General features: G+C 53.5%; 1 protein-coding gene across 8 annotated transcripts in view; it reads right to left on the reverse strand.

The window, feature by feature from the left end:
- The window catches only part of LTBP2 (latent transforming growth factor beta binding protein 2), a 97,979-nt gene that overhangs the window by 36,632 nt on the left and 46,503 nt on the right, over positions 1 to 14,844 (reverse strand). For all 8 annotated transcript variants that reach the window (XM_049705294.1, XM_033403531.2, XM_033403420.2 and 5 more), the window contains exons 4-8: positions 14,012 to 14,202; positions 11,836 to 12,006; positions 11,105 to 11,311; positions 9,822 to 10,108; positions 8,678 to 8,780 (exon numbers count right to left, since the gene is read on the reverse strand). In XM_049705294.1, coding sequence (XP_049561251.1) covers positions 8,678 to 8,780; positions 9,822 to 10,108; positions 11,105 to 11,311; positions 11,836 to 12,006; positions 14,012 to 14,202 — 959 coding nt within the window. The remainder of the gene's footprint in view (positions 1 to 8,677; positions 8,781 to 9,821; positions 10,109 to 11,104; positions 11,312 to 11,835; positions 12,007 to 14,011; positions 14,203 to 14,844) is intronic.

Below are 14,844 nucleotides of genomic sequence, written 5' to 3' on the forward strand. Positions count from 1 at the left end.
CACTTGCAACAGTCTGACATAGAGATCAAGTGAGGACATAAATTAGTAAAGCTTAATTTTTTTTTTAAGATTAAAGAACTGTAAATTGAAGTTGTAATTTTTTCTTTTTTGCCACAGATGGTATTCCCCAGGGTTTGCATGTTCTTCCACATGGGAACTAGGCTTCAGCCTAAAAGGCCGCTGTGTGGCGATAAGTGAGTATTCTGAAAATGCTGACATTGAGAAAAAGGATGGGGTGAGGCCGGGAAATGTGAGCGCCTGGCCCGGGGCCTGGTGGCATGAACTGAAGACGGGGAGGAAGAAAGAAAGAGGGGAAGTTGTTTGGAGAAACTCAGAAAGCAAGCTGATTAGATGCAGGCGCGGAAGGTGGGAAGGAATATCTTGAGGCTGATGCCAGGGGCTGGGAGAACTGAGACAAGGGGACATCTGGACAGGGCTTCGGAGGCCTGAGGCCTTTGGTGCGTATTGTCCTGTCTGTTTCTCCTGTCTGTTTCACAGGTTAGGAAGGAAGGTGAAGCTCAGAGGGGGCCTAGTCGGGGTTGCAACCAAGCTTCTGGCTGCCAAGGGCACATCCCTCCTACAGCCAGAGAGGAAGGGAGGGGGGAGCCAGGAGGCCAGGGCAGCAAGGTGGTGTAGGCAGAAGGACCTTGCTTCTTTACGGAGCAGGAGAGGGGTGGCAGAGAGCTGGGATCACAGTAAGGCTGGGCACCAGCTGTGGCACCTGCAGGGTACCCCGAGAAGCTGAGCAATGCGTGAACTAAGAGGAGTGGGGCTCATCCGTTAGTCTGGAAACATGCGCTTTTTCTAGAAAGTGATTTCCTCCTGAGAGGACTCTGCCTTCTCACTGGCCTGAAGAGAAACTGTCGGCTGGACAGCCCATGGTGAGGGCAGACTTCTAGAGAGAAAGAAGTGTCAAAACCAGCGTTCCTCGTGAGACACCCATTTTTGCCAGCACCCTGCACCCCACCCACCCCGAACCAGGGCCCTCAGCCCCCTTCCTCAAACCCACAGAGGCCTCCTATAGGGGGCTGGATCCCAGCTTCTGTAAGACCAAGTGCAGCAGCCAATCCAGAAAAATCTGCTTATATCTCTTTGGGGGAAAGAAAGTCGAAGTTGAGATGAGCACATGGAAGGGAGAAACCTTGGCTTGGGGTGAGAATTCAGCACTCACCCACGGCTCTGAGCGAGATTTCGGCAGTGATGGGGGAGGGCGGGTATCACCAGGCGCACCTCCCAAGTGCTCCCAGCACACGTAGGCCTTCCCTTGCTGTAATGCTTAATGGACTGTGCTGTGGCTGCCTGTTTGCTTGTCCATCTCCCCTGCTAGTGCATAAGCTCTGTGAGGACAGGGACCTTGCCTTCTTTGTCATTGCTATGTCTCTGGAGTCAAACACAGCACACGGAATAGTATAGGCAATCAAAATGGAATGAGTAATAATAGCAGACACTAAAATAGCTCATACTATGGGCTAGGTCCTATTATAAAGGCTTTACAGGTAATAACTTATCTAATCCTCATAACAGGCCTTGGAGATACTAATATTATCCCCATTTTACAGATGAGCAAACTGAGGTACAGAGAGGTTAGGAAACATGCCCAAGGTCACCCAGCTGATGGATTGAGCTGGGATTATGCATCTGCTTCCAGAGGATAAATTCTGAACTATTCCCCTCTACTGCCTACAAATAAATAAATGAACGAACGAATTCATGACGAGCCTTAGGAGTTGTCTAGGCCAAGAATCTTAGGGTCCAGAGGCCACAGGGAGATGCCTGCCCAGCAGGAAGCATATGACCCTTCCTGGGAACTCCTCCTCTCCCTTTTATAAAACAAGGGATCAGGAGAGTGAGTGGGGAAAAAAAGGCAGGGACACCCAGGAGGAGGTCAGAAGAAGTAATCAGATGCTGGGCAGATGCTCCGTAATGTGTACAACCAAAGCGTCATGTAGAATCGGTAAAGGAAATAGTGAAGAACATGTACTCCTCCCATGGCCCCTCAGCCAGATCAAGGATAAGTCAAGGGTCAGAGAGCAGAGGACTTGTGGATCTGGAAGAAGAGAGTGGCTGATCTGGGATTCCTGTGGGCGCTTCAGAGAGGCTCTTTCGGGAAGTGGTCTTGCAGCTTTTGGACTTTGACCTGAGAAGCCAAAACAGCTGCTGAGGGGTCAGCTGGACTCAACCTCAACTCCAAGGAGTCTGAACATCACCAAGTGCCTGTGAAGCACATAGGGCAGACATGCATGACTTTCCTGGTCAGGAAACCTGGGCCATGCGGGCCTGGAACTCAGGTCTTCTGGCCCCGGCCCCCAGCCCTGTCCACTCACTGCTGCACCTTGGTTGCTCACGGATGGGGAAGGAAGCAGAGGGTTCCCTGGCTGCAGACTGCCCCCACCCTGCGGATTCTCACCCTTGGCTGCTGGAATTCCCAAGGAGGCCTCAACGAGAGCAAACTGATTGCTGGAGACAGTTTTGGCCCTGACTCCGAGACAGAGCTCTGGGAGGAGACGGTGGAGACATATGTCTGGCCACAGGGCTGTTTACAAGCCATGCTGATCTCAATCTGTGATGACAGATGGCTGCAGCAGGGAGATGTGGAGGGTCCCTTGCCACACACCCTTCAGCCCAGAGAACAGATACACACACACACACACACACACACACACACTGGACGAGGCTAAGTTTGATGCACAGGGCCACGTGAGCAGGCTGGAGCTGAACCCCTGATCTGTAAGCTTCAGGTGGGTAAGCTGGATAGAAACTTTGACTCCCCGGGAGCAGTGGAAAGAGTGTGGGTGCTGGGGCAGCCAGACTAGCGCCTAATTCCTGGCTCCACTCTGACTAGCCGTGTGACCTGGGCACATTTCTTAACCTCCCTCGGTCTTAAATTTTTCACCTGTAGAAGTGGGGACAGAAACTCAGTTCGTGGGTTGTTGTGAGGATTAACTGGTTGTTTACTGAGACAACCAATGTCAGACTGAAACTAGCATAATGATAATGCCTGGCACAGTACCTGTAGGTATTCCTCAAGCCTCCCTCCCTCCCTTCCTTCCTTTCTCCCTCCCTCCCTCCCTCCTTATCTCCCTCCCTCCCTCCCTTCCTTCCTTCCTTTCTCCCTCCCTCCCTCCCTCCTTATCTCCCTCCCTCCCTCCCTTCCTTCCTTTCTCCCTCCCTCCCTCCCTCCCTCCTTATCTCCCTCCCTCCTTCCCTTCCTTCCTTCCTTTCTCTCTCCCTCCCTCCCTCCCCCCTCCCTCCCTCCTTCCTTCCTTCCTTCCTTCCTTCCTTCCTTCCTTCCTTCCAGAAACACAGTTTCGAGGAAAGCAAGGTGGCCTGCTGCCCCTCACTGGCTGGAGACACTTGGGCAGGTTACTCTCTGAGCCTTGGCTTTCTTATCAGCAAATGGGGATGACCTTTCCTTTCTCAGAGGGTTATTGTGAACACTAAACAGGCGTGCAAAACCCGGAGCATGATGCTTGTCACGTATTGGTAATTATAATAATGTCCGTTACTCCAGATTTTCCTCCTTGGTGAAGTCCTAATGGATCCTGCAATGATTGTGGAAATGCCACCCAAAGACAGGCTCTGACTGCTTCCTCGGGAGGCTCCGGAGCCAGAGTGGGTGTCTTGGTCACCATGACCAGTGAGGTGGAGAGGGGTCCGGTCAGAGCCCTGGCTCAGACAGGCGCCGCTTCCGCCACCCTAACCCTATCCCTCCCAGGGCTCTCCAGGCCAGAGATGCCACGTGTCAGTGACACCCCTGCTAGGGTAGGGAGGGTGCTAACTGGAGCTGAGTCACAATTCCCAGGAGGCTTCGAGCCAAAGAATCACGGCTTTAATCAGCCCAACAACTGGAATTCTGAAAATCTCATTTCTTTAGGGCAGGAGACTGGGTGTCTGACCTAGAGTTACAGAGAACAGGAGCCCCACCCCGGCACAGCTGTTCCCCCAGCCGGGGTCCTCTAGCTCATTGAATGCGTAAGCCAAGAAGCAGAGGAAGGGGATTACAGAGCGATTAGAAGCAGGGCTCTGGGGTCACATAGACCTGGAGTTTCAGGCCCAATTTCTTCATCTGCAAAATGAAGATAGTAACACCCACCTAGAGATGTTGTTAAGAGGCAAGGAAATGAGAACGCACTTAGCGTGGGCCTTGGCGCGTATTACATCCTCTGAGTAAAGGGCTGCTGATGAGGACGTGATGAGAGTGATGCTGCCATGACTCGCCCTAGGGTTCTCTGCTCCAGCCTCCTCAGACATCACCTTCACATGCCCACTCTCCTCGGGGGCTGGCATCACAAACCTACACCTGGAACACTCCTTGTGGGCAAGGGCCATGGCAAAACCCAGCCAAACCAAGGCTTTCCTTCTATTGAGAGTTTCAAATAAATGTTCAGATGTATATATAAACCTATATTCCCTCAAAAATCAATTTCCTTTTCACACACCTGTTCTTGGTAGGCATACTCCTCGTGGCAGGGAGTTCAGTACTTCTGGAAACATCCCGTTATATTGCTGGGCAGCTGCAGTTTTTAATAACCAGTTGAGTTCTGCCTACTAGAAACATCCACACATTGGCTTTTGCCCACGCCCTGAAACCACATGGAACAAGTCTGCCCACTCCCCCCCAACCCCCGGATGTTTCTTTCAACGCATCTCTGTTAATTCAGGCCTGCACTGCAGGTTGCTACCCTGCCTGTCTGTTCAATCCAATCTTCTGGCAGGATGTTGTCCTTCATGAATACGTGGAATACAGTCCTGGGATGCACCCTCTTGACTGTAAAATCCTGGTCTAGCATCCTGATTTGTATTGTCTTCAGGTTGCCCCAACGCCCCCCTCCCCAGAATGATTAGGGAGATCCTTGTCCCCTAAGAATCAGTCACACTGTGATTTGAATCCTAGCTCCCCTATCCTAGCTGTGTGACCTTGGACGAGTTCCTCAGCCCTCTCTGAGCTACATTTTTCTCCTCCGTCAAATGGGGATAAAGATCCTTAGCTTGCCGCTGGTTGTGACAATGAAATGAGATCACGTAGGTGCAAAGCACGGCATAGCGTAAAACTTCAGTACCTGGCAGCTCTTATTGTTTTTAAGAGAGAAAGACGCAGAATTCCTTGAAGGGGACGAGCAAGAGAATCAGCTCTCCCTGGAGACACAGGGAGGGGCCTGGATTCTGCGGTGAACTCATCCTACGCCAGGCAGACGGAGAGATGGTCTCGTGGCAAACAGCCGGGGCCCACCACTGCGGGCCGCGCGCCGTGTGCCAGCCCAGCCTGCCCCAGCAAAGGGGCCTTGGGGTTGACACAGCCGGTGCCAAGCCAGATGGGGCAGCAGCCAACTTTCCAGTCAACCCAGATGTCTGTCTTTCTCAGATGAAAACTCAAAAATGTGGTCTCAGTCAAAGTGGCTTTTGAGAGCTGTGTGCTCTCCAGACCCTGCAGAAGCTCTGAGCTGCGACTTTTGATAACTCCCCAGGGGTCAGGAGGATGTGGCTCAGGCCGGGTTCTGGCAGGTCAGCTGCATCTGTCACTCAGAGTGAAGGGAGAAAGGTGGGGGGGGACCAGAGGCTGACCTAGATTGACTCTCTGAGCCGTTTCCCTAAGAAGGCACTGAGGAATTTTTCTGGAAGAAACGGGATTTGTCTGTGCCATGTAACTGAGACTTCAAGGCAGTCCTTTCCCATGTCAGAAAGAGCAGCACTGCAGGGACCTTCTTCAACCGTCCTGTACAGCCTCAGAAGCCAAAGCTGATTTAGCGGAAGCCATGAAGTCACGTGGTTCCCCCCGCTGTTGGCTCCATCACTCCCCTCACCCCCTGATTCTACTAGACTACCTTGTTGGGGATGACAAAGCCCTTCCCTGAGGGGCACAGCCTTATTTTATCAGAAGAGAAATAGAGGTTCAGAGGGGCAGAGCCATCAGGGCTGAGAATGTTCCAGAACTCAGGAGTATGCCTGTCTTGCCAACCATTCCCAAACCTACCCCAGCAGCTCGCCTTTTTTTCTAGAGTCTTGCACAGTAACTTGCCTGTCTTGCCTACGTAAAGAAACATTCCCCACCCCGGCCCCAGGCCTGGGACTGGAGCTAGGTGTCTGGCACCCTGTCAACACAAACAAGGTTCCCCAGCATCTTGCCCCTTCTCTCTACAATGCCCAGCTGCACTTTAATGCATTTTAAATGTTTACATTGCCCTTTGCAATTTCTTGCTCAGTGTGGGGAATGCCTAACATTCCAGGGTCTGCACCCTTGTGCCCAGCTTGCTGAGGTGTGCTGAACACAGTGAGGGGTGGTGCGAGCAGGGGACAGGGAGGGGGTGGGTGCTCAGCCTTGGGTGTGCTATGCTCCAGGAAATGTTCTCACTCTCTTGATCTCACCTGCCTGTGCAATTTCCTTGGGTTGTTAAGCTCTTTCCCATCTCTTTGGCCCCCTCTAATAATTCTATTTTTAAAAAATAAATAATTTATTTATTTAATTTTTGGCTGCATTGGGTCTTTGTAGCCGCGCGGGCTTTCTTTAGTTGTAGTGAGCAGGGCCTTCTCATTGCAGTGGCTTCCGTTGTTGTGGAGCACGGGCTCTAGGCGCGCAGGCTCAGTAGTTGTGCCTCGTGGCTCTAGAGTGCAGGCTCAGTAGTTGTGGCGCATGGGCTTAGTTGCTCCGCGGCATGTGGGATCTTCCCGGACCGGGGCTTGAACCCATGTCCCCTGCATTGGCAGGTGGATTCTTAACCACTGCGCCACCAGGGAAGCCCTACTCTAATAATTCTTCAGACCTCATCCTGGATGTCACCTCTACAAGAAGCTTTCCCTGATCCACAAGTTTGGGAATGGATCTCCTACCCCACGGTGTACAGATGTACAGGTTGTGCACTGCACAAAAGCTCCACATCTAACAGAATCATTGGCATCCTGGATTTGTCCAATTATAAAGACTATTTTGAACACATGGAAGGGGCACCTTTCTCTAATTTGCACAAAGGTGGTCCCGGTTCTGCTGTCTGCGCCCCCCTCCCCCACCAGCCTGTAAGCTTGGAGAGGGGAGGCACTGTTTCTACCTCATTCTCCACTGTTAAGGCCTACACACTATGGGTACTTCAAATGGGTACTTCATCAATGAAAATATTTGCTGGCTGAGTGGAGTGTGGGATATGGAAGTCTCAAGGGTGGGTCTGACCAGGAGGAATAAAAGTGGTAAAACATCTTTGGCCTGCAGGGGGTGATGCTGAGCAGCTCCACACACTCCTCCCCATGGGGCAGTGGGTCCAGTCCCTCTTCCTTTCTTGGAGGGATACTTCTAACAGTAATTATAACAGCTACCACTTACTGACCTAATGCTAAGTACAGGTGCCATCTCATTTACTCTCCACAGCGGCCTTATGAGGCTGGCCCTATTACTGTCTCCATTTCACAGATGGGAGATGGGGCAGAGAGAGGTCAGCAGGCAGAGCTGGGACTGGTACCTGCCATGTATTGGATGCTCAAGCCTGAAAGCGTAATACTACCCTTCGGTGCTTCACCAAAAATTCTATCACACTGTGAAACTGTCCACATTTATTTTTAGTTTGGAGAATATGGTCACTGCTCCACAGCCGAGTCTGAAGTTAGGAACAGCCCTGCCATTCCCCCCTTCGGGCTGTGGGCCAGGCCCCCCACAAAGCTGACTCACTGAGTTGACTTTTTTTTTTTTTTTTTTTTTGCGGTACGCGGGCCGCTCACTGTTGTGGCCTCTCCCGTTGCGGAGCACAGGCTCTGGACGCGCAGGCTCAGCGGCCATGGCTCACGGGCCCAGCCGCTCCGTGGCATGTGGGATCTTCCCGGACCGGGGCACGAACCCGTGTCCCCTGCATTGGCAGGCAGACTCTCAACCACTGCACCACCAGGAAAGCCCCCGAATTGACTTTTGACAGGCAAAAGAAATACATGCCAGGCCTGGACCCAAGCCCAGGAGTGAGGCCTGCAAGAGGAAGACAGGCTAAGCGGGCAGGAGCCACACTCAGGCATAGGTACCTCGTCACCTGTCTCCCAACTTTAAGATCAGTGCCTATGAGAGTGGCATTTTGCTCACTCCTGAATTCTCAGTGCTCAGTATAGGCAAGGCACCTGGTGAGTATTTGCTGAATGAATAAATGAATATGTTAGGTTTTCCCACCACAAAAAAGAGGGCTGGGAGCTGAGTTTCCCATACCCCAAGGCCGAGGACATTCGGGGACAGATGCCCAACACTGATTCAAAGGCTGAGAGACAGGAAACAGCTGAGGAGGGGGCCTAGGGGTCCCTCCAGGGAGAGAGTGAGAGAAACACTGAGTCACTAAACCAAGACCTCTGGGCCCCTGGTGTCTGGGCAGGGGGTGTGTGGAAGGGGGCTGAGGGGTAGAAGAGGGCCCAGCATGGGATGTAATTCCTAAAATCTGAGGAAGAACAACTGGCAAAAGAGAGTAACCCATTCCAGGCCATCAGACCGAGCAGGCAGGCCACGCTGCACCTGGCAACGGGTCTGTGCCGTCAGGAGCCTCTGCCACCAGCCAAAAGCACACTCCAGGTCGATTTGGAAAGCTTTCCTAGTTTACCAGCCTGTTCTACCTGCCTGGCCTCTGAGGCCCTGGTGGGAAATGCGGGGGCTGGTGCCTGCAGCAGAGGCCAGGCCCTGGGAGAGCTTTGCTGACAACCCTGGACCCTGGCACCCAGCACTCACCTGGTCTGGGTGGACACGGGGCACAGGAGGTCACTCCCCAGAAGGCTCCCACACTGCCACAGCAGTCCTCTTGGGCAGTCAGCTCCAGCAGGGGGTTGGCACACTGGAAAAAAGCCCATGGACACTCATCACCTGCTTCCCTCCCCTTCTGTGCACAGAGATGTCGCAGGAAAGCCTGAGACATGAGCTCACCACTCACATCCTGCAGAGAATGCCCCCACCCAAAGGGAGGGGAGGAGAGGGGAGGAGTTGTCCCGGAAGGAAGCAGTGAAACCCAGAGTCCACTCTGCCAGACCCTAAACTTGGGAGGGGAGTGGCAGGAACACATCCAGATAAGATCTTGTCTGTGAAGTCTGCAAGCTGCCCCCATCCATGTTCCCAGCCCACAGAGGCTGGGCTTTCCTCCATCAAACTCCAGGGTATGCCAGGGCCACCTCCGTGAGCAGGGTCCATGCTCAGCGACACCACAGCTGACAGGTGGGTAGGAGCTGCGGACTCGGAGCCCCTATCCCTTGGCTACTCACTACCTCCCCCAGTTCCGAGGAGGGGTTTCTGGGAACGCCAAACTGCAATCCTAGGGAAAACCATCCTGGGTCTGGCTTAGCCTCTATCCTTAGGTGCCTGGACTCAGAAAAGCTTACATGATTTCCCATCACCGACTGAGGATGCCACCGGGGGTAGTGGGGGTGGAGTGTCTTATCTTTGCACCGCCAAGGCTTTGGGGTTTAACCTGCATTTGCTAATTTCACATCTCTGTGACTCCACCCTTAACTAAAGACCAAACTCCTTCTCGCCAGATCTAATAGCCCCACTACCCACGCACCGGGAGTCCTACACTCAGCTCCAGGAGAGCCCAGGATTTGCTAGGACACAAGGATGCTTGTTCCCCTCCAGAGGGGGCCTCTCTTGGGTCCTCTTCTGTGTGCCTGGCACTGACAGGTACCCAGCGGCGACCAAGTAGGAGGCTTAACCTCTCTACACTCGGGCAATTTTATGCCCTGAGTTTTCCCATGTGGGGAATGGGAGACCCTGTAGGTTCACATTCCTCAAGAACATGGAGGAGAGAGAGAAGGAGGAGGGGCACTGCAGGAAGCAGTCGTGGTCCCAGAAGACCCCGGGGCTGGGGCAGGAGCTGCCTTCTCACCTGTCCATTCACAGCACTCAGGTAGCACCGGCCCAGCAGTGCCGGAGGCCTGGGCACCACCGGGGGTGGCGGCCGAGGAACCACTCCAGACCGAGCCGGGATGCTGTTGCTGTCCCAGTGACCATGGCCGGGGCTGGCGGGGAGCCAGGGCGAGGGTCTGGTCTCCACGCTGTTCTCCTCTGGGGCCTCCTCGACCTCGCCCCGTACCCGAGCCACCTGGTGGACCTGCACGGAGGCCTCAGGCGGGTGGTGGATGTGCACCTTCACCAAGGAGGGGTTCACAGAGGCTGGGCACAGGGGCTGGGGTCAGAGGTGGGGAAACAGGGCCCCACCCTCTGAGGAGTGCAGCAGCCCTGGGCCAGGCAAGCCACTGGCTGTGTCTCCCCAAAACTCACCTCCATTTCTTCACTCTCTACTCAAAACCCAGAACAATACCCCAGGGAGGACAGGACCAAGCACAGGCTCCTTCCCTCCACACCTTAGCACAGGCTCCGGACGCGCAGGCTCAGCGGCCATGGCTCACGGGCCTAGCCGCTCTGTGGCATGTGGGATCTTCCCGGACCGGGGCACGAACCCGTGTCCCCTGCATCGGCAGGCAGACTCTCAACCACTGTGCCACCAGGGAAGCCCCATACCTTTTCTTGAAAAACCTTCATTACCAACTTCCAAACTACCTTCCTGATTCCACCTCCCCCCATGATCCTGCACAACCTTCGAGCTCCAGCCCAACAGACCCTGCATCGTCCCCACTATATGCCTTTGTTCACACCAGTCCCTCTGCCCAGGAAGCCCTCCACTCCCCTCTGCTTAACCAAAGCCTGTGCATTGTTTAAGGCCTAACTGAAATCCACCTCCCCCATGCAGCCTTCCCTGAATTCCCCAGGCTTGGGGCTCTCTATCCCCTGATCTCCTACAAAATTCTGTATTTTTTGTACCCTTTATTTGGCACCTAATAACGGAAGGCAGAGGAAAGGAAATGTTTTATGATGCTATTCTTTCTCATGCATCCTCTCTCTATTGTTTAGAACCATGGGTTCCTTGAAATCAGGACCCTACCCTTATACTCTTTTGTTTCCCCCATCGCACCCAGTAGGGGATAAGAGCAAAAAAAAAAAAAAAAATTGATGAACTCAGATGGAAGGGCAGAGAAAAACTTAGGGAATGAAACTGAGGGCTAAGGGTAGAGGAGAAGGAAGGGCTGGACACAGCTTCCCGTCCCCTCCATGAAGATGCCAGCACCCACCCTACGCGTTACCCAGATCGCCTCCCAGCCCCACACTCACCCATCTGGTTGGAGAGAGGCAGCGTGAAGGTGGACTGCTTCAAGGGGCCCTGTGGCGAGGCCCTGTGGTGGACCCCCCTCTCTGGAGGCTCCCTGTCCAGATTGGGAGCAGGCAGGTGGCAGAACTTCCCAGTGGAGTTGGTGGGGCACCAGCATTCGTCCCTACCAATGCAGCGGCCTCCATTCAGGCAGGGGATCTGGCAGAAATCTACAACATCGACCTCAAGGTGACGCGGTGGAAGAACACAGCAGCACCTACTATGTGGCCGCTGGGTGACAACAGGGAAGCAGGGGGAGCAAGACCCCCAAATCTGGACGGCTTTGGGAACCGGGCACCCCCTGAAATGCAGGGACTTTCCAGGAGGCCTGGGAGGGTGAAGGAGGATGGATAATAACAGGCCTTGCCTTTCCTCCACCCTGCAGTAACCTGGGGGATGGGACGGGAGTGGGGGGCTTGGGGGGAATGGCACTGTTAACGCCTTCACTTTTCTGTGGAGGAAACTTGGATTCAGCGAGGTTGTGAGACTTGCTCAGAGTCACATGTGACAGAGCTGGGTGAGGACTCAGCACTGTGTGGTTGGAGACCATTCACAGGAGCCACGGTACGAGGGCACCCGGCCTCCTTCCTGCAGAAGAGCTGGGATCCAGCCCAAGGCAGGCCTGTCCTTCTGGCTACCCCTGCACCCAGCCCCAGGGCCAGCCAGGAACCATGTGAACGGGGAATGGACTCACAGATTCGGAAACCAGACTTGGGGTCATGCCCGTGGCCGCTCTGGCTGTACAGGGTGGTGGTGTCGCCACGCTCGCAGCTGCTGGCACAGCGCCCATGGGCACAGGTCTGCTTGCAGACGGTGGGAGTGAAGACGATCTTGATCTTCTTGATTTTCTCCGTGAGATTCAGCCCTGCAGAGAGAGGGCTTGGGTCCAGGGGGCAAGGCTGAGAGGCACAGCTGTGACCTCCAGAGGCTGGTTAGAAAGGCCCACGGGACTGGGTTGAATCCATCCCAAGGGCATTTGCTAAGTACCTCCTGGATGCGAGGTTCCATAGCGGGGGCCGAGTAACAGCTCACAGGCCAACATCTACTGAGGGATGCCGACAGGCCAGCAACTGAGTTCACGCCTTATGCACAATAACTCTCAACCCTGTTGAGTATTATTTTAGGTTGAGCCACTAGAAATTGCCATTTTTGTAGGTTAAAATGGTTGAATATTGGCAACGTTCTTATATCTAACCTAATATTTCCATCTGACAGTTAAGGAAACTGAGGTTCAGAGAAGGATGGGTTGCATCCCAAGTCACACAGCTAGCAAGGGCTGCATCTGGGCTTTGCACCAAAGGGCAGAGAACAGAATGCAGCTCAGACTTGCCAGAGAAGAGAGTTTTCCAAGAGAACACCTGAAAGAATGATTTAGAGTCGGGTGTTGGAGGCCCTAATGGCCAGAACAAGGATAGGGAACTTTATTCAGTTGGTGGTGGGAAATCATTGAAAATTTTCAGTGAGAGATCAAAGACGAAGTGGGGGGAGGGTAATGCCATCTGAGCTGGGGTGTGCAGGTGGATGGAGAGACAGGGTGACTGGTTGGGAGGTCTTTGTAGCAGTGTGAGCTGAGGTCGCTTCATTTAACACAAGTGGAAATACAAAGGAGGGGTATTCATTCTGTATAGGGGGCCCAGCGGGGAAGCCAGGAGGCGGAGGGGTTGAGAAGGGAAGTATAAAAGGTCTATGGAGACTTGACTGTGAAGGAAGGAGAGATAGAAAGGAAGGCAGAGGGAAGTGGAGAAATAGCCATGCGTGTGTGTGTGTGTGTGTGTGTGTGTGTGTGTGAATGGGAGAGCTGTAAGTAACTGTATATGCTCTAGGGAAAGGGCTGAGTTGGGGATAGGTTGAAGGGGGAGGAGAACCGGGGTGGGGGGAGGGCAAGTGACAGCCTAGGGTTCCAGAAGAGTCAAGAAACAGTGGGATGTGCCTTAGACAAGAAGAGGGGCACTTCCTTCTCAAGATGGCAAGAAAGGTCATCAGCTATAAAAAGGACACTGATGCATGCTGTCCACAGCATGGATAAACCTCAAAAACATTACACTAAGTGAAAGAGCCAGACACAAAAGGCCACGTATTGCATGATTCCGTTTATATGAAATGTCCAGGATACGCAAATCTATAAGGACAGGGAGTAGATTAGCGGGACCAGGGGCCGAGGCGAGGGTGGGAGTGGGGAAGGGAGTGACTGCTTAATGGGCACGGGGCTTCTTCTGGCAGCGATGGCAATGTTCTGTAATTAGATGGTGGATGCACAAAATTGTGGATATGCTAAACATCACTGATGTGTACACTTTAAAATGGGCAGGAAGGTGAGGACTCTTGGGAGTAGAAAGCATGGCCATGGGATGGGCCTGGGGAAGGTGGGGGCAGCTTGGAGTAGCTGCTCTGAGGAATGAGAGAAAGTGTCCAGGCACACCGGGAAGGATGGCTGGGCAACGAGCAAGAATGTGTGGAGGCTTGAATCCTTAGGGATGCTCAGCTCTCTCCTCTGGGAAGCAGAGGCCCCGCTGTAGGTAACAAGGGGTTTACAGGAAGGATGAGGTGGAAGGACTGGCGCCAGGGAGGTGAGGTTCACAACTGGATATGAGGGAAGCAAAGGCAGAACAGGTGACAGATGGGGCAGAAATGGAGCAAGCAAGGTCTAGGTGTCTCAAAGGGGCAAAGCCTCCAACAGCTGGTTTAGGACCCCCGGAGCCCGACACAAAGCAGATGCTTGACAACTGTTTTGTTCATTGGCTGAAAAGATAAGAGACAGGGTGACAACACAGCCCTTCTGAGAGGGTGAAGGGGGAAGCAAAGGTGGGGAGAAGGAGGTCCAAGATTTAGATGCCCTGCTCTTTGAGGACCTGGAGCCAGGGTGTCCTTACCCCAGGAGGATGACGGGTGGCCCAGATATGCTGCCTGCTGGGCACCATCCTTCCGTTCAGGGCCTGGCCCCATGGGCAGGGCATTGGAGGTCAGCTGGCCATTGGCCGCAGTGGCCAGATAAAGTCGGACGGTCTGGGACAGCCCCACGTGCTGCTGGGTGGCGTGTGTCTGGCTGAGCCCACTCAGGGTCCTGTGGAGACAACCGGGGCATGGGGTTTGCATCCCAGGAACAGTGTCTCTGTGCCCTTCCTGTTCAGGACGTCCACCCCCGCCTCTGCAGTAGAAGAATGTTCTCTGGCTGCCTTCTTGCCAACTCCAGGAAAACGGAGGTGCCCTGAGACAGGGGAACAGGGCTAAGGCCAGCTGGCTAGTTCGGTGGGAGTGCCTACCCCTATGTAGAACTGCCAGGCTTTGGCTGGGTATTCTGGGCAAGTCACTGAGCCTCCCTGGGCCTCAGGGCCCTTGACTGCGAAATAAAGGTGTTAGATTGGTCCCATGTAGCTCTGACATTTGAAGAGTTTGAGACTCTGATGGACCAGCCCTTGCCCTAAAACTGAATCCTGTGCCTGCTTCTTGCCACTTCTTAATACAACCTTTCATACAAATTGCTTGTGGAACATGTGCCCAGCAAATACACGTTAACAGATTGATTTAGGGGCAGAGCCCTGAATATCCCTCTGATTAATGTTATTGTAAAAATAATATAACAACAATGTTCAAGGAGAAAAAAAATGAATTCATCCTCCTCCTACCCCAACACGGCAAATACTTTGGCATATTTCCTTTCAACCTTTGCTCAAGTATATGTTCTTACACTATTGTCATCACTTGC

Source organism: Orcinus orca, chromosome 2 (genome assembly GCF_937001465.1).
Source record: "Orcinus orca chromosome 2, mOrcOrc1.1, whole genome shotgun sequence".
NCBI classification, from domain to species: domain Eukaryota; kingdom Metazoa; phylum Chordata; class Mammalia; order Artiodactyla; family Delphinidae; genus Orcinus; species Orcinus orca.